Raw genomic sequence first — 27,453 nt, 5'->3', positions numbered from 1 at the left:
AGGACATCTGAGATAGAAAAGAACTTTCTTTTATTGAGTCAAGGAGGACAACAGAATCAAGGAGAGCCATTTTGTGGTTAACACATGATCAGCACAGTGAACAGCTTTTTTCTATAGGCAAGACCAACCCCACTAAATTTTAGGATGCTCAACAGATAGGAAACATTATCTCTAAGGTATTACTATTAATAAAGCACTTTGCAGCTTACAAGGCACATTCACATATTATTTACTTTAAGCTCACAAAAATCCTGTGAGGTATAGATAATCCAGGCATTGCTATTGGTTTTTCCAGATGAGAAAACTAAAACTGAAGAGGTATGAACTTTACTGAGGTCACAAGTAAACAGTACAGACATCACATTAATCGAGATATGCTAATTACAAATACCAGGCTCTCAGAAAATTTTCAAGAGTGGTGTCTAAGCTAAAATAACCAGCGAGGACTGCATAGTAGTTATTTCTAAAGAAGGACAAATGCAAAAGGGTCATCCATCAATTTTAATAATGCTGGGGCAGCAGAGCAAGCATGAATACACCACTGACACTGATATATCAACTGTAAATAAATTAAGGAAACAAATGACTGACACTTAAATTTTAAAGACAGCTGTAAAGCTAGGGGAAAAAAACAAAACAAAACCCTGAGCCTTGGTGAATAACCCTATAGGGTGCACTAGGCAGGTACTATATACCTGTTTTAGAATCAGAAAATTTCAGAATTTAAATTAATTGTTCATGTGCACTAGTAAGTTAGTGGCAGGTATCTTCTCTTCAGTAATCTCTCTACTGGCCTGCAAGGAATAGGTGACCTACACATGCTTGGAAAATCTACCACATTGTTTCCTGTGCAAGACATGTGCCCGTCTAAACTCAAAAGCCCATGGCAAGTGGGCATGCTTGTGATCTACACCTTGACCTTTGTCTATATGACTGAACCAGGGTGGCACTTGATAGTAGAAATAAACCCAAATCCATCAGTGATTACAATACATATAAAAACATTAAATTCTCCTGTTAAAATACAGACTCCTAGATTGAAATTTTTAAAAATATAGAAATGGGCTACATTAAAAAATAGGCCTTTTTAAAAAAAGGTGATAAAGGGCTGGGCATGGTGGTTCATACTGTAATCCCAACACTTTGGAAGGCCGAGGTGGGAGGATCACTTGAGCCCGGGAGTTGGAGACCAGCCTGGGAAACATGGCAAGACCCATTTCTGCAGAAAATTGAAAAATCAGCCAGGCGCAGCCAGGCATGATGGCTCACATTAGTAATCCCAGCACTTTGGGAGGTTGAGGTGGGCGGATCACGTGAGGTCAGGAGTTTGAAACGAGCCTGGCCAACGTGGTGAAACCCTGTCTCTATTAAAAATACAAAAAGTAGCCAGGTGTGTTGGTGTGTGCCTGTAATCCCAGCTACTTGAGAGGCAGAGGCAGAATGGCTTGAAACCAGGAGGCAGAGGTTGCAGTGAGCCAAGACTGTGTCACTGCACTCCAGCCTGGGTGACAGAGCGAGACTCTCTCTTTCAAAAAAAAAAAAAAAAAAAAATTAGCCAGGTGTGGTGGCATGTACCTGTGACCTCAGCTACTTGGGAGGCTACGCTGGGAGGATCCCTTGAGCCCAGGAGGCAGAGGCTGCAGTGAGTCACGACAGTGCTATTGCACTCCAGCCTGGGTGACAGAGCAAGACCCTGTCTCAAAAAAAAGGTGACACAGAACCAGAATGAGTCAACTGATTACTTTGGAGAGAGATTTAGACATGCTGGTAAAGCCAAAGATGTATACACCTTCCACCCACGAATCCACTGTAAGATGTATTTCTAAAACTCTACCACCCAGCTCAAGGAGGCAGGCACAAGAATAATCTATGGAGTATCATCTTTTACAACAAAATAAACAACTTCAAAATGTCCATAAGTGAAAGAATGGAGAAAACTGCAGTATAGTCAAACAACAGAACATAACCAATTAATATCAATAAAATAGAATGAAATGTATTAATATAGATAAATCCCCAAAGTAATGAGCAAAAAAGTTTCAGAGTCAAGTGCAATGTTTACTTCCTAAACAAAGCAAATATGAATCAAATATGCAAAATTAATATCAAATACCTGAATTCAAAAAACCATACTAAGAAACAAGTGAAGGGAAACCTAATGACAAAGGAATAACTCCTCAGTAAAATGTATGGGTTATAAATACCTTACAAATTAGCCCCCCAAATTCACGCGGGGAGGGGAGAAATAATCTGACAGAAGAACAAGAAAAATCCATTGTCACAATATGAGATTTTAACATCTCTCCTCAAAGATCAAAAAAGAAGTAGACAAAAGACTATATAGAAGATATAATCCACGCTAATATCAAGTCTGATCTAAGAGACATGTATGGAAACCTGAACTCACTACATACAGAAGAATATACTTTTCAAGCACATATGGAACATGTACAAAAACCAATCAAGTACTCGGCTACAAAATTAGTCTCACACACTGAAGAATCAGTACATATAGCCTACAGTCTCTAAGTGTAATAAAGTCAGAAATCAATAATGAAAAGATTTTTTAAAAAAGAAGAAAAAGACAAAGAAAAAAAAAAAGAAACATGCTTAATGGGTCAAGAGAGAAGCCATGAGAAGAAAACAAAAACTTCAGAGTGGCCAATTGCCCAAGATCTGTTACACTGTTTTACTTGGATTCCTATAAGCCCTCTTTAAATTCTTATCATAAACCTCTTTTCTTGAGCTAGCTGGAGTGCGTTTCTGTTCCTTCACAGAACAAAATCCTACCGAGTCTTTTAAATCATTACCAGGAGCCAAGCACAGTAACTCACACCTGTAATCCCAGCACCTTCGGGGGGCTGAGGCGGGAGGATCACTTGAGGCCAGGAGTTTGACAGACCAGCCTAAGCAACATAGTGAGACCTCATCTCTTAAACAAGATAAATCATAAGTGGACTTGGATGGCCATTCACTCTAAATTAAGCAAAGCTGCCAAAAATATAGATATCTGAAATAAAAGGAATCTTTGATAAACAATCTTGATAACATAAGAAACTTGCCATAAAACAACTTGACGCAAACAAATAAAAACACCAACATAGGCTAGGAAAAAAAACAATTAGAATCGAGGATAACATGCTTGTTATCCTTGTATCAGCTGGTCAAAAATAAGCAAGCTAAGTGGGGGACAGTGGGACGATCAACATATTAGAACACACAGAGGGCAAAAAAAAAATTATATTTTTGCTATTATTAGGATTACTTAGACACTATAAAGCACTGGTCAGATTTGGGTGAATTTTTCAAATGCATATGGGGAAATTATAGTAACATTCAAAGAAGCAGGATAAAAAATAAAGATATAATCATTTCTTATTCAAGTCACTGTTACACATATGATATCATTTATTCATTCCCATTTTATAGATAAGGACACCAAGACTCAGAAAGATCAAATGGGTTGCCCATAGTCACATGGCTGGTAAATAGCAGAGAAAGTACTTTATCCTACTTTTATATAGGATAGTTCTGCACTATTATGCATGAATGGAGGTCCTACCTATTTAAGGGAATTGAAGGCTATGTACACTCACTGAAACTTAACAGACCAAACAGTAAGCCAACAGAAGAGGTCTGATGTGAAATTTATGGGAATCAGGAACTGTAATATAGGGAAGGGAGCATGAACTTTGGAGTCAGAAAAACCTGGGTTCAAGTTCCAGATTGGTCAGTTACTAGCTGTATACAAAAAGACTGTATGTGATAACCAGTGTCCCTTTCCTCACCTATAAAATGGTGTCTTCCTCACAGATTCAATGAGTTATGCCTCTAGAGAAAATGCCCTATAAAAGCAGTTGTATATTTACACTCGCTATACTGTATTATTTTTAAGAGGAATCAGAAGAAAAGCTTCTTTCAAGAGTCTCAACGTCAGCAGTTACTAAGTATATACATGAACATACTTCAAAAAAAAAATAATGGATACTACGATTAGGGTAAATGAGCAGGGTTGTCTTTTTGCACTGGTTAGTGCTAAACTCAGTGACCACTTCAAAGAAGTCTACACAACCTCATATCATAGACTTTGAGTATAAATGTCCTGATATGGTTTGGCTCTGTGTCCCCATGAAAATCTCATCTGGAATTGTAAACCCCACTTGCCAGGGGAGTGGCCAATCTGGTTGTTTAATAAGGCATGGCCCTTCCTCCACTGTCCCTCTCCTGCTGCCTTGTGAAGAAGGTGCCTGCTTCCCCTTTGCCTTCTGCCATGATTGTAATTTTCCTGAGGCCTCTCCAGCTATCCAGAACTGTGAGTCAATTAAACCTCTTTTGTTTATAAATTATCTAGTCTTGTGCCATATCTTTATAGCAGTGTGAAAATGGACCAATACATGTCCTTTCTGATCTTATTTTACTGTTTCTACCATTTGTTCCTTAGCCCTTGAAATTGTCTGGCTCTGTGTCTCCACCCAAATCTCACATCAAATTGTAATTTCCAATGTTGGGGGAGGAGCCTGGTGGGAGCTGATTGGGTCACAGAGGTGGAATCCCCCCCCCTTGCTGTTCTCAGTGACAGTGAGTTCTCATGAGTTCTGGTTGTTTAAAAGCGTGTAGCACTTCCCCCTTCACTCTCTCTTTCCTGGTCTGACATGGCAAGATGTGCTTGCTTCCTCTTCACCTTCTGCCATGATTTTAAGTTTCCTGAGGCCTCCCAGCCATGCTTCCTTTACAGCCTGTGGAACTGTGAGTTAATTAAACCTCTTTTTCTTCATAAATTCTCCAGTCTCAAGTAGTCCTTGTTTTTTTTTTTTTTTTTTTTTTTTCTGAGACGGAGTCTTGCACTGTCACCCACGCTGGAGTGCAATGGTGCCATCTCAGCTCACTGCAACCTCTCCCTCCCGGGTTCAAATGATGCTCTTGTCTCAGCCTCCCAAGTAGCTGGGATTACAGGCGCATGCCGCCACGCCCGGCTAATTTTTTGTATTTTAGTAGAGACGGGGTTTCACCGTGTTGCCCAGGCTGGTCTTGAACTCCTCAGCGCAGGCAATCCACCCGCCTCAGCCTCCAAAGTGCTAGGATTACAGGCATGAACCATCATGCCTGGCCTCAGGTAATTCTTTGTAGCAGTGTGAGAATGGACTAATGCTGCCCTTTATGGTAAGCGGAAAAATGCCCTCCAAAAGATATTAACATCCTAATCCCCAGAACCTGTGAATATTTTACCCTAGCATGGCAAAGAGGACTTTGCAGATTTGATTAAGATTAGACCTTGAGATAGGGAGATTAGCATGGATTATCCAGGTAAGCCCAATCTAAACACATGAATCCTTAAAAGTGGAGAACTTTTCCTAAAACAGAGAGACTTGGGATGGCCCAACAAGCATAAGAAAGATGAGACACAAGAAGGACATGACCCACTGTTGCTGGTTGTGAAGATGGAGGAAGGGGGCCATGGGCCAAGGGATGTGGGTAGGTGGGTGGACTCTAGAAGTTGGGAAAAGCTCTCAGATGATAGCCAGGAAGGAAATGGGGTCTCAGCCCTACAGTTTCATGGAAGTATATTCTGCCAACAACTTGAATGAGCCAAGACTCTCTAGAAGGGAACCCAGTCCTGTTGAAACCTGGATTTCAGCCTAGCGACACGTTAGACTTCTGAACTATAGAACCGTAAGATAAATTCATGTTGTTTCAGTTGCTAAGTTTCTGGCAGTTTGTTATGCTAGCATAGAAAACTAATATATATATATATGTACACACACACATATATATACATATAGACATATATATATCTTTATTCTCTCATTTACATTAAAAAAACTAAAAAATATATATATATAAGTGCCCTTAAATCCTGTTTTGAAACAAGGAGGAATAAATTAGTCAATGCATGCAGCCTACCCAGCAGAACCTACCTAGCACACATTCATTATTTACTGAAGCACTAACTCTAACTCTGTTCCAGGCACCATCCTTCCTTTAAGGAGTTGGCTACAGCATGCAGCTATCAATATTCATTTTCTCCCTTAGATTTGGCTAAAAACACAGTGACTCTCAGCTATACCTGAAAATGAGAATACTTTAAAGTGAGAACTGGGAGAAACCTAAAGTTACATTATGGGTATGAAAAGTAAAAACTCAGAAGATATGGGGAAGGAAAGAGCAAAGGGGAATGGAGCCAGACCACCCTGTAATCAAGAGAATGGCCCATGGGGTCAGACACCCCAGATCTTTGTTCTAGCACTGTATTCATTCGTTTTCACACTGCTATAAAGATACTACCCGAGACTGGGTAATTTATAAAGGAAAGAGGCTTAATTGACTCACCGTTCTGCATGGCTGGGGAGGCCTCAGAAAACTTATAATCATGGCAGAAGGGGAAGCAGGCACATATTACATGGTGGCAGGAGAAAAACAGAGTATGAATGAGGAACTGTCAAACACCTATAAAACCATCAGATCTCATGAGCACTCACTATCACCAGATCAGCATGGGGGAAACCACCTCTATGATCCAATCACCTCCCACCGGATCCCTCCCTCAACACGTGGGGACTACAGAAATTAAAATTTGAGATGAGATTTGAGTGGGACACAGAGCCAAACCATATCAACCATCTACTACGATAATTTGCCCCAAATGACACAACTCAGTTTCTTCATCTGTAAAACAGTAATCTCATATATCTGTTGAAGAATTAACAGATAATAAGCTTTTGATATGGTGTAGGAACTATAAAAAGTGTGGAGAATTACTCATGAGAATCTGCTATACAGACCACAATGCGAAAAGCTAGGAGAATTCCATACAAATTCAGTCTGGCTACACCTTAGGGATTAAATAAAATCCTCCAAAGCAGAAAATTTGACAACAGAAAAAGAAGAATCAATTTTAGAAAAATAAGCAAAAAAGGCCCATGGCTGACCAGCAGTGGAATGTTACAGTACTACCATCAATACAAACAATACTTTTTAAAAATACTGATGTCTGGGACTCCCTGGAGAGTGACTAAAACAGCATTTCCATGGATGAGAACCAAATATTAATAGTTTGAGTTAAGAAACACTACAGAAATTAAAAAGGGGCTACTATCTGTGCATTACAGGAGAGAGAATCTAGAACCTTTTTGCCAGGGATCTCTTACTTACAAGTGAAGAGTAACAGCTAAAACTAGAGTATTATAAAACTTGCAAATAATCAAGGCTAATGAAATCTAATGGGACAGTTTCTTGCAGAAAATGTAAAGTTAGGAGAGGGACAAGAGAGGTCTGCATATGGCTGCATCTTTTGTAGCAAAGGACACAGCCTCATAGACTGAAGATGAGCAGAGAATAACAAATGAAGTAAGCACAGCTGGGCCAGAAGGAAAGAGAAAAACAGCTGAGATGGCAAAATTAGGGTCTGCCCAAATAAAACATCAAACTGACTGGCTACTGCAAGAGGAGGAGAGCTGAACAGTTAAAATGAAGGAGGGGTGCAGTTGGGGAGATAAAAGAGAAACTTTCATGCTGGACAGGAATGGCATGGGACAGAAAGGACAGAACATCAATTAAGAAGATGAGGAGGGAGAGTCACCAGAGGAGTTTAAGAAAGGTAAAAAGGAATGAGAACAACAGGGACAACAGCCTCTGTGATTCACTATAAAGTCTCAGGCATAGTATAAATATTAGGGGTAGGAAGTAGTAAATAAACTGGGTTAGAAAACAGACAGAAAAGAGCTAGTCAAAAATCCTGAAAGACTACCAATAACATACATAAAGCAAAAATTTGGAGGCCGAGGCGGGCAGATCACGAGGTCAGGAGATCGAGACCATCCTGGCTAACATGGTGAAACCCCATCTCTACTGAAAACACAAAAAATTAGCTGGGCATGGTCACGGGCGCGGTCACGGGCGCCTGCAGTCCCAGCTACTCGGGAGGCTGAGGCAGGAGAACGGTGTGAACCCGGGAGGCGGAGCTTGCAGTGAGCCGAGATCGCACACTGCACTCCAGCCTGGGTGACAAAGCGAGACTTGTCTCAAAAAAAAAAAAAAAAAGAATTTAAGGATAACAAAAGTGTATCATCTAAATTGTAGATGATGTTAAAAGATATGTTTCAGCTCTCATTTGATAAATGAAACAGCTAAGCACATCTAAAAATGGGCAACACTAAATAATATAGTTTAGGAATCCATAAGTGATACAACTAGGAAGAAAAGCAGGGGAGGATTAATATAAAATTCAGGCTAGTGGAAAACTGGTTGAGAAAGAGACGTATGTAAGAATGTGGAGTCCTTGGCCGGGCGCGGTGGCTCATGCCTGTAATCCCAGCACTTTGGGAGGCCGAGGCGGGCAGATCACGAGGTCAGGAGATCAAGACCATCCTGGCTAACACGGTGAAAGCCTGTCTTTACTAAAAATACAAAAAATTAGCCAGGCGTGGTGGTGGGCACCTATAGTCCCAGCTACTCGGGAGGCTGAGGCAGGAGAATGGCGTGAACCCAGGAGGAGGAGGTTGCAGTGAGCTGAGATTGTGCCACTGCACTCCAGCCTGGGTGACAGCGAGACTGTCTCAAGGAAAAAAAAAAAAGAATGTGGAGTCCTTTTGCATGAGTGTTTATCATTATTCTTTAAAACTATTAAACTGTGTATATATATTATATATATTCTTTTATATGCATGCTACATCTCATAATAAAAAAGCTTTAATAGAATTTTTCTACCTCTGAACTTCCCAGTTTGTTTTTTGAAGGTAACTCTAACAAATCTGCTTATACAATAAAATAAAATGACTAGTATTTCTGGCCGCAGGTTTTGCAACATTCAGCTCCACCTCAAATCTAGTCAATCAGAATCTCTAGGGGTTGGGCTGCTGAATTTTTGTTTTTAAACAAACACTCCAGTGATTCACAAGAATCTAAAGAAACTCAAATTTGAGTCTCCCACAGGAAGAGGTCTTCCTTCTGCTTTTCTCTAGAGCTATTGAGAATGTAATGCCCTTCCTTCCCCAATCCTTCCCCAAATCCTCTACAACTTTGCTCCTTACCTCCCCTTCTCTTGTATTTAACCTTTCAACCTCAAATCTCTCCTATCTTAAAATACAATCACACACTCATATTTATTCTTCAATAAAATAATCCATGCATAGTTCTACTTGTAACTTCCCAATAACTCTTTTTGTAAAACCACCAATACTATGTGTGATATTGTTTAAATTTTTTTTTAAAAAGAAAGTAGGAGGACCCTACAATATAAAAAGCCCCATTTCACCAACACCAACTCTTTCAGTGTAATCAATATAAGCATATAATTCTACTCTCCTCCCCAGAAGTAACAGTTAAGTGTGTAGTCTTGGGACTTTTTCTATTTACACATATATAGAAATCCACAGTTTTTTAACATAAATGAAAATACACCTTAGTTCTCCCCCTCACTGACGTCTGAATCGAACACTGTGGCAAAGCACTAATGTCTTCCTACCATTTCAACCAATAGTCTCTGACCTCTACGCACATGACACTGGTAACCACTCCCTCTCTGGGATCTGCCTTCTCTGCAGATTCTATGACACCGTACTGCCCAGGTCTCTTGCTCTTTTGACTATTCCTTGTTAGTCTACTATGCTGATAACTTTCCCCATGTGCCCCATGAACACTAGTATTTCCCACCATTACATCCAAGCTTTCCTCTGTCAATTCATTCAATGAACAATCACCACCTACTTCATTCCAGGAGGACAACTTTGTCAGATCCCCATTTGTCAATGGTTTTGCATGTGAACCAATGCTCCAAATCACTTGCATCAAAGAAACAAATTCTGCCTTGCCACGGTGGCTCACACCTGTAATCCCAGCACTTAAGGAGGCCGAAGTGAGTGGACCACCTGAGGTCAGGAGTTCGAGACCCAGTCAGACCAACATGGAGAAACTCCATCTCTATTAAAATACAAAAATCAGCTGGGTGTGGGGGCGGACGCCTGTAATCCCAGCTACTGGGGAGGCCGAGGCAGGAGAATCGCTTGAACCTAAGAGGTGGAGGTTGCAGTGAACCCAGATCGCGCCACTGCACTCCAGCCTGGGTGACAAGAGCAAAACTCCGTCTCAAAAACAAAACAAAAAACAAATGTTTGCAATTTTAGCATGATACATAATTTCACTTTGCAACTAATTTGAACTATATTATGATCAGCAAGCCTCTATGCCAATCAGGAGGATGGGAATTAGAAGTAAGCTTGAGTAGTTAATTTTTTAAAGTGATAACTTATTAATAATTATTTTCATGTCATGAGAATTTTTCTTCCCTACATAACCTTGTAATTTCAAAACTCAGAAAATGAACTCTCAGGTAATAGGGACTCCATTTTATGTTATTAGCTCCCAAATCTCTATCCCAGATTACTCTCTCCTGAGCCAGAAATAAACTTTCAACTACATACCAGACATTCCCCCATGCCCACTCTGGCGGTGCCTACTCATCATTCTAATTTCAGCTCAAACATCACCTAGTGCCTCCCCTCAAGGATCCATCCACTTATCTATTAAATAAATCTGACACTCAATGGTGTACCCTCGCATCTAAGACAAAGGCAAAGACCTTCCTAACTAAAAAGATAATTTAAAATGCAAGTGGGGCTGAGAGCTGTGGCTTGTGCTTGTAATCTGGCACTTTGGGAGGCTGAAGTGGGAGGATGGCTTAAGCCCAGGAGTTTGAGACCAGCCTGAGCAACACAGTGAGAGCCCATCCTTACAAAAATTTAAAAATTAGCCAGGCATGGTGGCATGTGCCTGTGTTCCCAGCTACTTGGAAGACTCAGGTGGGAGGATTGCTTAGGCCCAGGAGACTGAAGCTGTAGTGAGTGAGCCGTGATAGTGCCACCGCACTCCTGCCTGGGCAACAGAGATCATGTCTCAATAGATAAATAAATAATATAAAGTAAAATAAAATAAAATGGAAGCGGTGGGGACATACATAAGAGTGAAAAATAAACAAAAAATAAAATGTAAGTGGGACTGGGACTGAAGAGAAGGGAAACAGAATGAGGGAAGAGAGGAGGGGACCAGTGTAAAATGCAACAGGGAGTGGAAGGATTTGTTAAAATCTCAAAAGAATGGATAAAAAGGAGTTGGCCAGGTGACAAAAATTTTTGACATAACTTTTTTTGATAGGGAAGAACAAGAAGGAGTGCTTCAGATATTAGCAGAAATAACACAACCAAATTTGTGCCTTTGTTTACCTTGCTGAGAGTTGAGCAGCAGGGAGGGTTAGTGATAAGGTTAAAATGGTAGGCAGATGCTAGAATTTCAGAAGCAAAAATTACTACAGGTTTGTAGTTTTTCTCTCCATGCTTGATGATTAACTGCTTATTAAATAAATAACTGCTTATTAAAAACCACTTTCCACTTTACATCTAGATTTAAATGACACATTTTACTAAATGATTCAGAAACAAGACAGGAACAAGGAAAAAATTTAAAGCTACATTTTAACTGCATTTAGTCTTACAGTAAGAAAACAGCTCAACAGTATCATCATGATCATGTAAAAGTTTTTAAAACCTCTTCTATTAAAGAGGGAATTCTGAAAAGGAAAAATGTGCATTGTTCCTTTCCTTTGAGAAATCAAAGTACTTTCACATTTATCCTCATTTTATCTCACATACTGAGAGAAGGTTATAGGTTAGGGAAACAGGGAAACAGAAAAATTAGGTGATTTCCTTCATTCTAAGATGCATGTTTTTGACCCTGACTTTTTAAAAAATCAAAGTGGACCTCACATTACTGATTTTAAAGTCATCTTTTCTAGGGGAGGGCCACACTCAGTGTATCTTACAACTATGGGTACACTCTGAATTAAAGAAATATGGTAAAGGATTTTGCCCAAATTAGTAAGCAAGAAGGTGGCAGAACTGGGCAACAACAACAACAACAACAACGACACCACCTCTGTTAAGCTATTAATACATACAAACAGGAATATAGTAGCCTGTTTGGCTCCCCTCTTATTAATTAAATATACAGGGCCTACCTTTTACTAGGCTCTTCCTGAAAGAAACACAGAGCCATACAAAACATCTTTTCTGCCTTCCAGAAGTATATAATAGGTGCCTACATAATAGAGATGCCTATACAAGTATCTATACAACAGAAAAGTCTGGGATCAATATCAGAAGAATGACACAAAGTGAGAAACATAAATTCAGAAAAGGAGTAGTCACTTTCAGCCAGGACACTATGAAAATCTTCACACAATAAGAGCTTAATATATGTTGACTGTGAAGGCATTATGGAAAACTCAGATAAGACTTTGAAGGACTGATGGATTTTCCACAGGGAGAGACTGTGCCAGAAAGCACTCTAAGAATAGAGAGTAGCAGGGCCCAGGAAAAAACACCGACATCAGTCACTGGGTCTCAATGGCAGAAGCAAGGTGGAGAATAGTGGGAAAGAAGGCTGGAAATGTAGATAGGGGCTAAAATATAGAGTTCATTGAAGGTCAAACTAAAAATTGTGAGCAAACAGGAGTAGCCTTTTGACATTCATGCTTCAGGATGATTAAACTGACAGTAAACTACACTGGCTGAACTGGAGTGGGGAGAAGTACTGCTGCAGACAATACAGTGTCAAGAATTCCGTTCCTGAACTAGGTCCTATGAGCAGCAATGACAAGAAAGAAGTGTCTTCCCTTTGAACTGCGTGGGGACTGCTTTTGGATAAGAGCAAATTCCAAGAGAACAGAGCATTAACTTGTTAGGATTTGTAGCCCCACTACTCCATGCACAATACTTTATTTATCCACAGTAAAGCCTCAAATAAAAAACTGAAAAAAGGCAACCAGCAAAGTCTGATTTGAATCTTCACCACTAATGAGATAGCCAAATGGCCACAGTCACAAGCTTCTATTTCTCAAACCCACTCATATCACAGTTAATGTGGCATTCCTCTCCAATCCTGTTTTTACAGCCTAAATGAAATTTTGCCAGAAGGCTTTAGAATTCTCCTTCCTTCTTCCAAATACACCACAGCATTTTTCTTTTAAAGTTTATAAATCCAATTTACACACACACACACACACACACACACACATCAGAAAACCTTGCTGAAAACTCATGTATCCAGCAGAAAGTTTTTCTTTCAGGCAGCAATAAATACTTTTTTTTTTTTTTTTTTTTTTTTGGTGGAGACGCAATCTCTCTGTGTCGCCCAGCCTGGAGCGCAGTGGCACGATCTCCGCTCCCTGCAAACTCCACCTTCCGGGCTCAAGTGATCCTCCTGCCTCAGCCTCCTAAGTGGCTGGGATTACAGGCGCCTGCCACCACGCCCGGCTAACTTTTGTACTTTTAGTAGAGACGGGGTTTCACCACGTTGGCCAAGCAGGTCTCGAACTCCTGACCTCAGGTGATCCCCCATCTCGGCCTCCGAAAGTGCTGGGATTACAGGTGTGAGCCACCGCGTCCGGCCAACATACTTCTTTAGTTACTTATAGAACCTGCCACATCATTAGTTCAACTACGAACTGCTGCTTACATTACCAAAGTTGTGCAAAGGGTCCAAAGTTGTGCAAGAGTAACCACTGAAATCAGACTCTGGTATATTAATAGTTGCAACAGCTAAACAATCTTTATGTTTATTATTAGATTCAAAGTAATGCCAAATCACAGGTATTAAAAATATCTACGAAGAGTCTGTTTACTTTTCTGTGAAATATACTAGGACGTCATTTTAAGTGATAACTGAATTTCTTTCTGCTTCAAATGGACATGAGCTCACCTGAAAATTAGCAGTTGTGACACCGAACTTGACATATCTAAAACATCAGCGTCCCCAACATACACATACCTAAGTACACACCCAGAGCACTGAACGACTTTACATTACTATTAAATAACCCCAGTTCACACGTGGCAAAAGTCCACAGAACTCGTTCATGCTTTCCTAACCCCGAAAGGGATTCTCCAGTCGTCAAGTAATGAGATGTGACTTACTCTGACTTGAGAGTTGAAGGTGTTAAAAAAAAGCATATAATACATATATATATATAAAATACATATTTTAAAGGTTTCCTTTTCTTCTTCTCGGCTGCCTGTCCCAAGCCAAAAAGCGCCTTGCCCAGGCCTTGACAGATGCGTGCAGGTGGAGAAAGGTTGGACTGGTCAGGAACTAAGACTCGGGCCCCAACACCTTCTGCTCTCCTAGGCTTCCCTCCTCCTTTTTCCTGGGGCCGCTAAGAGACCTAACGCAAGGGGCCCTGGGGGTGGGGTGCAGTCATGTGAGTTGGGCCCCTGCGGCCCTGCTCCAGGCCTCCCCTCCTGTCACACACTTCCTGAATCGGGCGTCGCAAACGGCTGCCGCGGCCCTCAGCTGCAAGACTGGCCGGGTCGGGGGCTGCAGACCGGGCCTGGCCAGGCCGCGGCCGCTCGCAGTGCCCACGTCACCAGCTCCAGCACTGCGGAAATGGAGCGGCGCGGCCAGGAGGGAGGCGCCGGGTGGAGTCCGCGTCCCCGCCACTGCCAGACGCCGTTTGCCCCTCAGCCCGGGTCCGGAGGCCGCCGACACCCGCCCGGCCGCGCCCGGGGCCCTCACCTGTGTCGCCGATTATGATGTACTTGAAGAGATAGGCGTACGCCATGGCCGCGGCCGCTCAGTGCCAGGGCACACGGCTCCTCCTCCCGCTACTGCTCCTCCTCCGCGCCCGTAACCCCGGTGCCAGTCAGCCTCGAAAAGCCAGGCGCCGCCCGCCGCCGCCGCTGCTGCTGTCAGCCGCCGGGAGTGAGGGGCTGTGAGGAAGCCGGACGAACTGACACCCGCAGAGCCGAAGGAGACAGCGCCCGACCGAGCCCAGCCGAACAATAACAGCCGCCGCGGCGCCTCCGCCCCGCCTCCGCGCTGACCCGGAAGTTCTGCTGCCGCCGGCGCCGCCGGAGGAAAGGGGAGGAGCCCCGCACGCTGGCTCCGCCCCGCCCCGCCCCGCCCCGCCCCGAGCCTGCCTTGCCCAGTCCGCCCTGTCCTCCAGCAGGGCGAGGCCCGGCTCGGGTCGTTCTGCCACGTTTGAGCGGGCGAGCCTGGCGGCCGGGAGACGCCGGGGAACGGGGCTGGTGGGGTGCAGAGGCGCGGTTCCGTCGCCTTCCGCCCTGCGGTGGGGGCTCGGGGCAAGTGGGGGGACGGCAGAGGCGGTGTTCGGTGCAGGGCCGCGCCCTGGGCTCCTGAAAATGTGTGTGAAAATGTGGGAGGCACAAGGCGAGGGAGTGGGGGTGGTCTGGTATTTCTGTGTTTGGCATCGGGGCTTGAAGGTGAAAATGGCAGTATTTATAAATTGGAAACCGTAAATCTGGGACTGCAAAGTAAATCATGGTATGCGCGCACAGTGGAGTACTACGTTGCTCTCACCTGAGGTCAGGAGTTCGAGACCAGCCTGGCCAACATGGCGAAACCGCGTCTCTACTAAAAATACAACTATTAGCCGGGCGTGGTGATGCTCGCCTGTAATCCCAGCTACTCGGGAGGCTGAGGCAGGAGAATCACTAGAACCCGGGAAATGGAGGTTGTAGTGAGCCGAGATTGCACCACGGCACTCCAGACTGGGCGACAGAGCGAGACTCCGTCTCAAAATAATAATAGTAAATAAAAATAAATAAAGCCTCTGGACCTATCCTGGTTCTGAGGGCTGCTCTAAGAAAAAAAAAAGAGCCTGACTTAGGTTAAGCAAAACTGAGACGATCTGTTTATGTGTGTCTATATAACATGCACCATATGTAATATATGAATTGTATATAATTTTTATGTGTAACAAATAGTGGGAAAACATTTACATACCCATGTATGCATAATCAATCTGAAAGGAAAGGTAACTGGTATTAAGAGAAAGGAGGGAATGGGATTGGGGGGAAAATGTACTTTTCCCTGAATTTTTTTGTGCAGTTTGACATTTTTTGCATTGTTCATGAGTTACCTGTTAAGAAATACTGTTAAAGGAAAAAACAAAATGACTGTGCATTCAAATAATAGTTATTGAATACTATGTTTCATGTACTGCCAGGCACAGCAACTGGAGGCCCTGTATGTTCTATGTTCTGTTTTTCTACTTTTCTTTTTTAATCATCCAGCCCAAAATGTCACCACTCTGTTCAAAAAGAGCACAGGTTATGGAAGAGGAGGTGGAGAATAGAGTGTCAGGAAAGGTTACTTAGAGATTATGATTTCTGAGCCAGGAATATGAATTATGTATAGAGTTTGTCGAAAGAACAGTTTGGGGAAGGGAACCAAAGTTTATGGACAAGGAACAGAATGTGCAAAATTCCTGGATCTGTTCAGGGAATTTGAAGTCGCATAAGGAAGCTAATTGACTAACTCATATCCTCGTAACCCATAACCTCATATGGAAGGAGAATCATTGCTGAGGAAAAGCAATTGAGATTTAGTGGCCCTGGTTCCTGTTGCCTAATACTCTTCTCTTTGGGGCCTCTCATTATATAATTAGTACTGACATCATCATGCTGGGTAGATGTGGAGGGTTGCTACATGCTTTGGATGGCCTTGCCAAATATGAACTCACAAGGTTTTTCTGGAATATTTGGAGGGGATTTTACTAAAGGGTCAGGGATGGCACGGAAGAATTTGACATGAAAATTTGACATGAAAAGCTACCTGGAATCGCAAAATTTGGTTCATTCACCTTTAGTTTGAGGAAGGGGAGGTCCCTGCCCAAGGCCTTCAGGTTTCAGATGTCATTTTGTCCCTCCCACTTGAGTGCTTTCACCCAAGTCTTCCTGGGTGATAGAGAAACTCAAGTCTTCACTCTCACAAGATAGAGGGATGTGGCCTTCCTTCACGAGCACAGCCTCAACAGGACGACTCTATCAGGATGTTACACAACTGCCTGGCATCCTAGGGATCAGGAGTATTCCTGCATTGTTAGAGGAGGAGAGTACCTGGAGAGGTCTCTTGTGCCAGGTTATGCAGGGCCTTATATGTTATGTCACCATGCATTTAGAACTTTACTCAGTAGACAAGGGAAATTGTGACAGGAAACAGGGTCAGAACTGGGTATGTAATAAAAATCATAGAAATGGATATAAAGCTATAGAGGCAATGTGTTATGAGGAAAATAACTTAGGAAACCTGGCTTCTGGTCTTGGCTCTACCTGTAACTGATCGGATGAATGTGAGGAATCGTTTGGCCTCTTAAAGCTTCAGAGCACAGGTTGCAATGGCTTGTGCCTGCGGTCCCAGCTACTTGGGAGGCTGAAGAGGGAGGATAGCTTGAGCCAAGGAGTTTGAGGTGGCAGTGAGCTAGGATGGTGCGACTGCACTCCAGCTTGGGCTATAGATTGAGACCTTGTGTCTTAATAAATAAAATAATTATTAAAATAAAAATAATTTTTAAAAAAATTATGAGTGGTTCAGTGCACTTGTCTATAAAGTAAAGGAGTTAAGTGTTTCTTAAAAGGGCTATTCCAAGCATGACGTCTTTCAATTTTATGCTTAGCCAGCCTCCAAATCTAAAGCCATCTGTAAAGAAGGTAGTAATCCTCTTGTGAAAATGGAGGGGCCATAGATGTCAAATGCATATTGTTCTGATTGATTGATTGATTGGGAGGAGGTCTTACTCTGTCATCTAGGCTGGAGTACAGTGACCCAGTCATGGCTTACTGCTGTCTTGACCTCCTGGGCTCAGGTGATTGTCCTGCTTCAGCCTCCTGAGTAGCTGGGATCACAGGCACATGCCACCACGCCCAGATCATTTATTATTATTATTATTATTATTTGGAGAGATGGAGACTCCCTATGTTACCCAGGCTGGTCTTGAACTACTGGCCTCAAGCAATTCTCCCACCTTGAAGGACAGGATTTTCAAGTTCTTCTCTGGGCTTCAGTTTCCTTATTTGGAATATGTGGATAATAACCGCTTAACAAAGTCCATTTAGGATCAGATAAGACAATGTATGTGAAAATACCATGTAAATTATGAAAAATGTATACCTAATACATAAAACTCTTTGTGCTGCATAATTTTTAGAAATTACCTTGAGGGGCTGAGTGCAGTGGCTCATGCATGTAATTCCAACACTTTGGGAGGCAAAGGCTGGAGGATCCCTTGAGCCTCGGAGTTCAAGAAGATCGGCATGGGTTACATGGTGAGATCCTGTCTCTACAGAAAATTAAAAAGAAAAAAAAGAAATTAACTTGAGGAAGTAAAGGTCTAATCACTATATAAATTCATGGTTTAAAATTAGCTTCGTTCCTGGCTCTATTTTATGTCTCTACCTTTTTTCTTATGTATGATTCATAATATTTTGTTATATTTTCTATAAACCTATAATCTCCTTTAAATCTCTGAAAAAATACAGGGTATAAATAAAAATCACATAAACCTCATTTAAAACATTTTCTTTAGCCCATAAAAATCCAAACATATTTTTCAAGAAAAGTTCCCCAGACAAAATAACAGAAATAAACCTCTCTTCCAGTAAATATAGTATACTTCCTGGAATTTTCCATTCAGTTTGATTTTCGGCTATTTTCAGTCTCTTAGAATGTGTTGTGATAACTCTGTCTCTCAGCCTTACATCATATATGGTCTGAAGGTCATAACTGTGAAATTTCAAGATTGTAACACTACATTCTTCCAGTGTCTCCTAATCAAGTTCTCCATGACATTTTCGAGTGCAATACTATATTAGAAGTTTGCATTTGCTTCTCCCAACCAAACTTCCATGTTTATATTTTCTTTGGTTTTAATTACTCTCAGGCTTTTGGAAGAGGGATAGGGTGGAGTGGAATGGGAGAAGGTGGTTGGGAATACTGTAATCTTGAGGTTTTTGCCTTGGTTTCCATGGTTCCTTAGCCAATCCTTCTGAAATGGTATGCAAAACTGATAATGATGTATATATTTGCACATGTACACTTTTATGGGAGAGATTCTTCCATGACCCAGAAATAATTAAGAACAATTGTGAAATGCTTTCCTTCAGCCATCTCCAAATACCATAACAGAACTGATTTTCCAGCAAATACTTAAACTCAGTACCAGTTTTTTTGTTTGTTTGTTTTTTAGAAAAAGTCTCGCGCTGTCACCCAGGCTAGAGTGCAGTGGCGCGATTTCAGCTCACTGCAACCTCCACCTCCTGAGTTCAAGCAATTCTCGTGCCTCAGCCTCCAAGTAGCTGGGACTGTAGGTCCATACCACCATACCCTACTAATTTTTGTATTTTTAGTAGAGATGGGGTTTTGCCATGTTGACCAGGCTGGTCTCAAACTCCTGGCCTCAAGTGATCCACCTGCCTTGGCCTCCCAAAGTGCTGGGATTACAGGCATGAACCACCACACCCGAACTCAGTACCGGTTTTGGAAGAAGAAATAATTAGATTCAAATCCTGACTTTACCACTCAACATCAGTTGAGTGATCTTGGGTAGATTACTAAATGCTCTAAGCCTTAGTTTCCCCTCTGAGATGACATATATAAAATGTCTAGCACTATGTCAAGCACACAGAGAACACTTCCTAAACATTGAGGTTGTTTCCCCCTTCCTTTCCTCTCCTCCTTGTCCTCCTCCACCTTCAACCTGTTAATCAGAACTGTAGCTGCAAAGGAAATATATCTCTCCCTCTACCCCAACTCACACAACTGGCAATAACAAAAAACAAAAAACCACAGGAGGCTGGGCTCAGTGGCTCATGCCTGTAATCCCAGCACTTTGGGAGGCCGAGACGGGTGGATCACCTGAGGTCAGGAGTTCGAGACCAGCCTGGCCAACATGGTGAAACCCCGTCTCTACTAAAAATACAAGAATTAGCTGGGCACGGTGGCACGCACCTATAGTCCCAGCTACTCGGGAGGCTGAGGCAGAAGAATCATCTGAACTTGGGGGGGCAGTTGCAGTGAGCCGAGATTGTGCCACTGCACTCCAGCCTGGGCAACAGAATGGGACTCAGTCTCTAAAAACAAACAAACAAAAAAACCATAGGAGTTAAATGAGCCCAACAAGGACTCTGCCTTAAAGGAGATTAGAGTCGTCTCGTGCTAAGTCATAAATAGCTTTGGCCTGATGAAGGCTACAGGAGAGGAGCTCTATTATTTTAGAGAGTACAATTTTTTGGGGGGAATGAGGGTAGGTTTTGCAGAGGGAGAGTCTTTTAAGCTGGGTCTTCAAGGGCATTATCTTTTATAGCTATTGTCTTACCCTAGTCATTCCAGGTGCTTCAACAACCCTCCTTATTGTACTTTGTTTTTCTCATCTACTTGATATGCCATTTCTAGTCTAGTTGGATAACATTCTTAGTAATATTTCTTGTTTTGCTTTTCCGCTCATGACCTATTTCTGGTTAGCTTATTATTATCCAAATATTCATTGTTTCTGGTTCAATAATCTGGTTCCATGTTGAAGCCGGAAGTGACTGTTTTCTCTTTTGCATTCCGTTCTGCTCATCCTTCAGAAAGCTACTTGAAGAGTCAAAAATTAGTGACAGCAAATTCACATCCTCAGGCAAAGTGTGTGTAGGTGGGAGAAAAAAGTTTCTTTTATATGTAGGCTATTCTTTATACCAATGGACTGATCATTAGTAACAGAAAGGACTGATATAAGTGTATGGAACAGAAACAATGAATATTGGGATAACAATAAGCTAATTTTATAAAATACTGCATTAAAAATATAACTATATGGTCAGGCATGCTGGCTCACACCTGTAACCCCAGCACTTTGGGAGGCTGAGGTGAGAGAATCACTTAAGTCCAGGAATTCAAGACCAGCCTGGGCAAAATAGTGAGACCTTGTCTGCATTAAAAAAATTTATTTTTTCTGGAGATGAGGTTTCTGTTGCTTGGGCTGAAGTGCAGTGGTGCAATCATGCTCACTGCAACCTCAGCCTCCTGGGCTCCAGTGATCCTCCCACCTCAGCCTCCTAAGTACGTGGGACAATAGGCACATACCACCACACCTGGCTAACTTTAAAAATATTATTTCTGTAGCTGGGCATGGTGGCTCACGCCTGGTATAGCAGCACTTTGGGAGGCCGAGGCGGGTGGATCACTTGAGATCAGGAGTTCAAGACCAGCCTAGCCAACATGGTGAAACCGCATCTCTACTAAAAATACAAAACTTAGCTGTGTGTGGTGGCATGTGCCTGTAATCCCAGCTACTTGGGAGGCTGAGGCAGGAGAATCGCTTGAAGCGGGAGATAGAGGTTGCAGTGAGTCGAGATGGCGCCACTGCACTCCAGCCTTGGTGACAGGGCAAGGCTGTGTCTCAAAAATAATAATTATTATTATTTGTAGAGATGGGGTTTTGCTATGTTGCTCAGGCTAGTCTCAAACTCCTGAACTCAAGTGATCCTCCCACCTTGGCCTCCCAAAGTGCTGGGATTACAGATGTAAGCCACTCTGTCTGGCCTTAAAAATTGTTTTTAACTATTAAAAAAAATTACTATATAAGCTGGGCACAGTGGCTCATACCTGCATTCCCAGCTGCTAGGGAGGCTAAGGTGGGAGGATCCGTTGAGCCCAGGAGTTTGAGGCTGCAGTAAGTGATGATTGTGCCACTGCACTCCCACTGCACTCCAGCCTGGGCAACAGGGTGAGACCCTATCTTTAAAAAAAAAAACCACTATATAATATATATTGAATTAATAATTAATATAGAACTTAAAAGTGAATTAAAAACAAGAATAATACTCTTTAATTAATTATTTTTTCTAAGTCCTAGAGATTTGCTTAGTGCATTAAACAGAGACAATGGTCAGGAGAAAGGCTCCATTTTGGATTCCAGAAAGTCTGAATTACAGTCTCTTCCTTGCCACTAACTAGCTGTCCTTGAGAAAGTCCTCTTCAAACTTTCATCATCTGTTCAAAAGAGATAATAATTCTGGTTACTTACATAATAGCATTTCTAGCGATAGACGTGAAGACACTCTGAAAAGTACATTATTGCTAGGAGAGAATATATATACCAAGTTGCAGGTGGATTATTTTCTACAAATGTATCCAAGTATATTAAGAGAACAATTCCTACACAACCAGGTAACGTCAGTAGTATTTTATCATCTGCATTGTTGAATTTTTTTTTTTTTTTGTCAGTGGAGACCAGATCTTGCAATGGTTTCAAACCCTACTCTTCATTTGTCTTTAATATGTCCTATGTTTTATGTTAAATAGTAGGTGTTCCTTGCTTTGGAAAATTTGGGATTGGAATGAGAATGGGATCATGAAAATATACTTCACATGGTGCTAAAGAGAGAACTACTCGTTACTCTTTTTTTGTTTTTTGTTGTTTGTTTTAGCTTTACTGCTTCTTGTGGAGCAGGGCTACCCCATGGGCAGTGTACCCAGAGTAGCGGTACTTGTTACTCTTACAGATGTCTCAATTAATTTTAACCTCTATCCCTAATGGTGTTTAAATTTTGATAAAGAAAAATTCATTTTTTCTTTATTTTCCAAGAAATGGTAAGCTATCTTTGTCCCTATGGGAGATGTGGACAGAGAAAACTTTCTGTCTCTGATGTCTTTTGTGTGAGACAAGGTTTTAGGAAATAAATAAGTGGTGCAGGGAATTGTGAGATTACATGTCACCCCCTTTTCTGTCTGCTCTCTCTTTTATATAATCTTTATCTCTGCTTCTAACAATCTCCTTATCAGAATTTCCAACATATGTAATGATGAGAGAGAAAAACTGCCACCACAGGATCAAATTTCATTTCTAATCTGGAGAAATAGGAGTCTAGTTTTCCAAACATTTTTATTTTAAAAAAGAAAAGTTAAGCTATTAAAAGGGTAAGTCTGTTCTCCAAAAAGTAAAATTATATCTCAGGGCTCATATTAAAAAATCTGTAAGGTTAATTCAGGTTTGTGACAAGAATAATTGCTGTACTTCCACTGCTGTTTTAAATTTCCCAATGTATGGAATCTGGAGATCAATTCTCAGAAACCTCTACAAATGTTCAGATTATGAGGAAATACTGCACAACCTTGAAACAGCAATAAACATTTGATCTCTCACACAATTCTTGTGCATCAGAAATCTAGGAGCAGCTTACCTGGGTGATTCTGCCTTAGGGTCTCTCATATGTTGCATTTAATTTTTCAGCCAGGGCTGCAGTCATTTGAAGGCTTGACTAGGGCTAGAGGATTTTCATCCAAGATGGCTCACTCACCCAGCTGTCGGCAGGAGACCTCAGTTCTTTGCCACACGGACTTCTCCATAAGACTTTGTGAGTATCCTCATGACAAGGCAGTTGATTTCTTCCAGAGAGGGTGATCTGACATAGAACAAGGCAAAAACCTCAATGCCTTTGTACAACCTCGCCTCAGAAGTTGCATATCATCACTTCTGGTGTATTCTGTTAGTCCCACAGACCAGCCATGATAAAATGTAGGAAGGGACTACAGATGGGCATTTATGCCAGAGGCAAAGGTCATTGGGAGCCACCTTGGTAGCTGGCTGCCACAAACCTGAATAGATAAAGAAATAAAAACAGACATCTAATAAATATCATCTGAAGTCAGATCCATTTTGAGTCAAATCACGTTCATGTAATCTATCTACATACAGTTTTATTATAAATGGATTAGCCTATAAAGAAGTTTGTTGTGGTTTTGGTTTTATATACTGCTAGAAATATTGTATTTTATTTTATTTATTTTTTTGAGATGGAGTCTCGCTTTGTCACTCAGTCTGGAGTACAGTGGTGCAATCTTGGCTCACTGTAACCTCTGCCTCCCAGGTTCAAGCGATTCTGCCTCAGCCTCCCGAGTATCTGGGATTACAGGCAAGTGCCACTACACCTGGCTAATCTTTTTGTCTTTTTAGTAGAGATGGGGTGTCACCATGTTGTCCAGGCTGGTCTCAAACTCCTGACATCAAGTGATCTGCCTGCCTCAAACTCCCAAAGTGCTGGGATTATAGGCATGAGCCACTGTGCCCGGCCTGCTAAGAATATTTTAAATAAGGAACTGAAAAATAATTATTTTAGGCCAGTGCTGTGGCTCAAGTCTGTAATCCCAGCTACACAGGAGGACTGCTGGAGGCCAGGAATCCCAGACCAGCCTGAGCAACATAGCAAGACCCCATCTATAAAAAAATAAAAATAAATTAGCCAGGCATGGTGGCATGTAGCCTTAGCTACTTGGAAGGATCACTTGAGCCCAGGGGTTTGAGCCTACAGTGAGCTGTGATTGTGTCACTGCATTGTAGCTGGGGTGACAGAGCGAGACCTTGTCTCTAAACAACAACAATAACAATAATTGTATGGTCATTAGCAAGCAATGAGTTTTTGATTAAAAAAAGAAAAAAATAATTGTGTAGTCAGAAAAGGAAGATCAAGCATATTTTTTCAGTTTTAAAAAAAGTTATATGCAAAGCAATTGTTTTAAGGCTAGAATACAATGACAAAGTAGCTCCTAAAAAGGATTTTTTTTTTTTTAAAGAATAATTGCTGTTTGTTTCCATTCCACGTCCTTAGGGATTTATGTGAACGACAGAGTAAACCGTTTATTTATACTTTTTCATGAACTTTGAATCATTTTTTAGAAACTGAATGTTTTCCTGCCTGTGAAAACTCTTATATCCAAATACTACAGCAGCTATTATCGTTATGAATAACATTGTACATTATGCGTCATTTTGCATTTTAAGTTAAGTTTAACAAAAGTTACACTAAATGGGGGTGGTGAAAGCACTGCGTTTAGCTAAGCAAGTTTAAGGTACAAACCAGGAGGGAAGCTTCAGTATCATTTGATTCCCCAAAAGTACCTTTTCTGATACTACAGTTTAGTAATCTTTATTAGAAGAACTGCAGACTTATGTAATTTTGAAATCTTATCTTGAAGTTTTCGTTACCAGACTTACTGAAGAACATTTTTTGCTCTTAGTAAATAGGTATTTTAATTTTCTTGATACTGTATCTGATACCAATTATAATACGCAAGTGTCCGTTTGAAAGAGCAGAGTATTCAGCATTGATACACTATACTTTTTGTTGATTTTTCCTTTAGAAAAACCAATTATAGACAAAAATCTCTTTAGAACTAGATCCTTCTTCCTCTCCTTGAATTAACTGCATGCATTTTTGAAAGGTTCTTCTTTCACTTCACCTCAAAAGACACTGAATCCAAACACCAGTGGTGAGATTGTTTGATCTGAACTCTGAGATAAGCTATTTTGCTTTGAAAAAACAAAAAACAGACAGGTTATTGAATTACTAATTGAAATACAAAAACTAAATTATTTACCTTTTCTTTCTTGGAAATAAGCAGAGATGAGGAAGTATACATGTAACATGTTTTATTATAAGTGACCCAGTAGATAGGAAATTGAAAGTGGACTCAGTTTACAGGGATCCTTTAAGTAGTGTTAATTCACTCAAGAAAATTTTAAAGTTATTTAAGTAAATAACAATTTAATGATTTATTTAATGTAATCATATGAGAAAGAATATTTGAGACCTGTCATTCAGATGCCAGGCCCTCTGCCAAGTGCTACGGATAAAGAGAGAGGTAGACTTACCGTAAACCTAATGAAGCTTAATTTCAGGGCCCCTAATTTGCAGGAACATCTTTTAATGCAAATGTGTTCACATGATCAATTTTCTATTTTTGCAAATAAAAAGTTGCAAAAGTAAGATATTTAAACCTTAATCAGTGAATTCTATTGTCTCTCTTTAGTCTTCACTTCCATCTGTGACACTTTCCCTTGTGTTGAGAGGTGTTAGAGAATATTCACAGATTTTTTTTTTGGTACTGGTTAAGGAAGAGTATTGTTGAAGATACACTTAGTTTGTAAGATATATTAATTTGATCACTTGCGTGTGTAGTTGAATTATTGCAAAGAGTTGTCCAGTATAGAAATGGCTTCCAGAGATACTGCAATCTCTACTGTGCTGATTCACACTGCATCATATGATATAGAGGTTGTATCTTAATATTAGCATGGTCCTACTGGATTTGCTTTTTATTACTAAATTACTAAATAACCTTAGAGGCTAAAGACAATACAGCATTGTGAGATAATTAGGGGGTATTGTCTTTAGCCTCTAGGGTTGTGGTACATCTGGGCATGGTCTCACTGGATTCTCTACTCAGGATCTCATAAGGCTAAACTCAAGGTGTTGGCTTGGTTGCATCCTCATCTGGCATTCAGAGTTCCTTTCCAAGCTTACATAGTGTGGCCAGATTCATCTCCTTGCAGTCATTATTTCCTTGTTGGCTCTTACCTGGGAGCTGCTCTCAGCAACTAGAGGCCACTTGAACAACTTACCACATGACCTACTCTATTTCTAGAGCCGGCAATAGAGAATCTCCCTTATTTTTAATCCTTCATGCTTTGAATCTGTCAGGAAGGGTGCTGTTCCCTTTAAGGACTCAACTGATAAGATCTGGCCCATCCAGGATCATCTTTCTATCTTAAGGTCAACTGATTTGGAACATTATTCACGTCTACAAAATCCCTTCACAGCAGCACCTAAATTAGTGTTTCAACAACTGGAAAAGCATATGTGTATGCCAGGGTGCAAAAATCTTGGGAGTCATCTTATATTTCTACCTACCACACCTGCTGTGCCCAGCATGGAAAGTATATGGGTTAATGAGTTTTACCTATTATAAAGCTTTTCAACTCAGAATGTATATTTTCAAAGACTTGGAAGGAACATTCAAACATGAAGGAAATGAAAACATTTTCCAAAAGCTCACACAGCTAGAATACACCATTTTAGCGGCAATGTTTCTATTAAAACTAGTAAGAATTTATAGGGTCCTGATTTATTTATTAAAAACCTTGATGTGCTTATTTATTAGAACAAACAGTTCATAAGAAGTTAACAGCATGTGCAATGAAAGCAATAAAGATGAATAATAAAATGAATAAAAGCTAGGTACAGTGGTGCATCTTGCCTGTAATCCCAGCACTTAGGGAAGCTGAGATGGGAGGATTGCTTAAGCCCAGGAGTTTGAAATGAGCCTGGGCAACAAAGTGAGACCTTGTCTCTACAATAATAATACAAAAAAAGTTAGCAGGCCACTATGGCATGTGCTTGTAGTCCCAGCAACTTGGGAAGCTGCAGTGGGAGGATTGCTTGAACCCAGGAGAATGAGACTGGCTGCAGTGAGCCATGTTCCTGCCACTTCATTTCAGCCTGGGTGACAGAGCAAGACCTTGTCTAAAAAAAAAGACTCAGTGCCTTTCTTGAACTCAGAAGAAAGGGGCCCCTGCCCTGAACCCTGCATTTTAGAGTACCTTGCCCACCTTTGACAAATGTCAAAGCATAGAGATATTTGTTTTTCTTTTTGACCTCATGGTTGCAGGAAGCTGGCTGAGAACAGGAGAGAATGGGTTGGGGGAAAAAAATGCTGTTTCAAGTTGGCCACCCCAAATCACCCAGATGGGTGTCCAGGCAAATCAGGGCCCCTAGACACTTGCTCTTCTTTTCCTCTTCTACTTGGCTGGTATTGTTTTGAGAGGTGAATTTCTAGGAGGGCAAGATTTTT

At 41.2% G+C, this 27,453-nt stretch overlaps 1 protein-coding gene and 1 long non-coding RNA gene across 6 annotated transcripts in view; one reads left to right on the top strand and one right to left on the bottom strand.

Annotated features, from left to right (window-relative positions):
• The window catches only part of RAB2A (RAB2A, member RAS oncogene family), a 104,163-nt gene extending 89,306 nt beyond the window's left edge, over positions 1-14,857 (bottom strand). Inside the window, 1 exon segment of the mRNA NM_001133109.1 lies at positions 14,560-14,857. Within this exon segment, the coding sequence (NP_001126581.1) occupies positions 14,560-14,605 (46 nt within the window). The 5' untranslated portion in view covers positions 14,606-14,857.
• A 116-nt stretch (positions 14,858-14,973) lies between these two features.
• The window catches only part of LOC129061016 (uncharacterized), a 46,742-nt gene continuing 34,262 nt past the window's right edge, over positions 14,974-27,453 (top strand). For all 5 annotated transcript variants that reach the window (XR_008527960.2, XR_008527956.2, XR_008527959.2 and 2 more), the window contains exons 1-3: positions 14,974-15,187; positions 17,993-18,110; positions 23,057-23,180. This is a non-coding gene — a long non-coding RNA (uncharacterized LOC129061016). The remainder of the gene's footprint in view (positions 15,188-17,992; positions 18,111-23,056; positions 23,181-27,453) is intronic.

The sequence above is a fragment of the Pongo abelii genome, chromosome 7 (genome assembly GCF_028885655.2).
Source record: "Pongo abelii isolate AG06213 chromosome 7, NHGRI_mPonAbe1-v2.0_pri, whole genome shotgun sequence".
NCBI lineage: Eukaryota > Metazoa > Chordata > Mammalia > Primates > Hominidae > Pongo > Pongo abelii.
The sequence above is the reverse complement of the archived record's forward strand: the minus strand, read 5'-3'. Positions and strand labels throughout refer to the sequence as shown.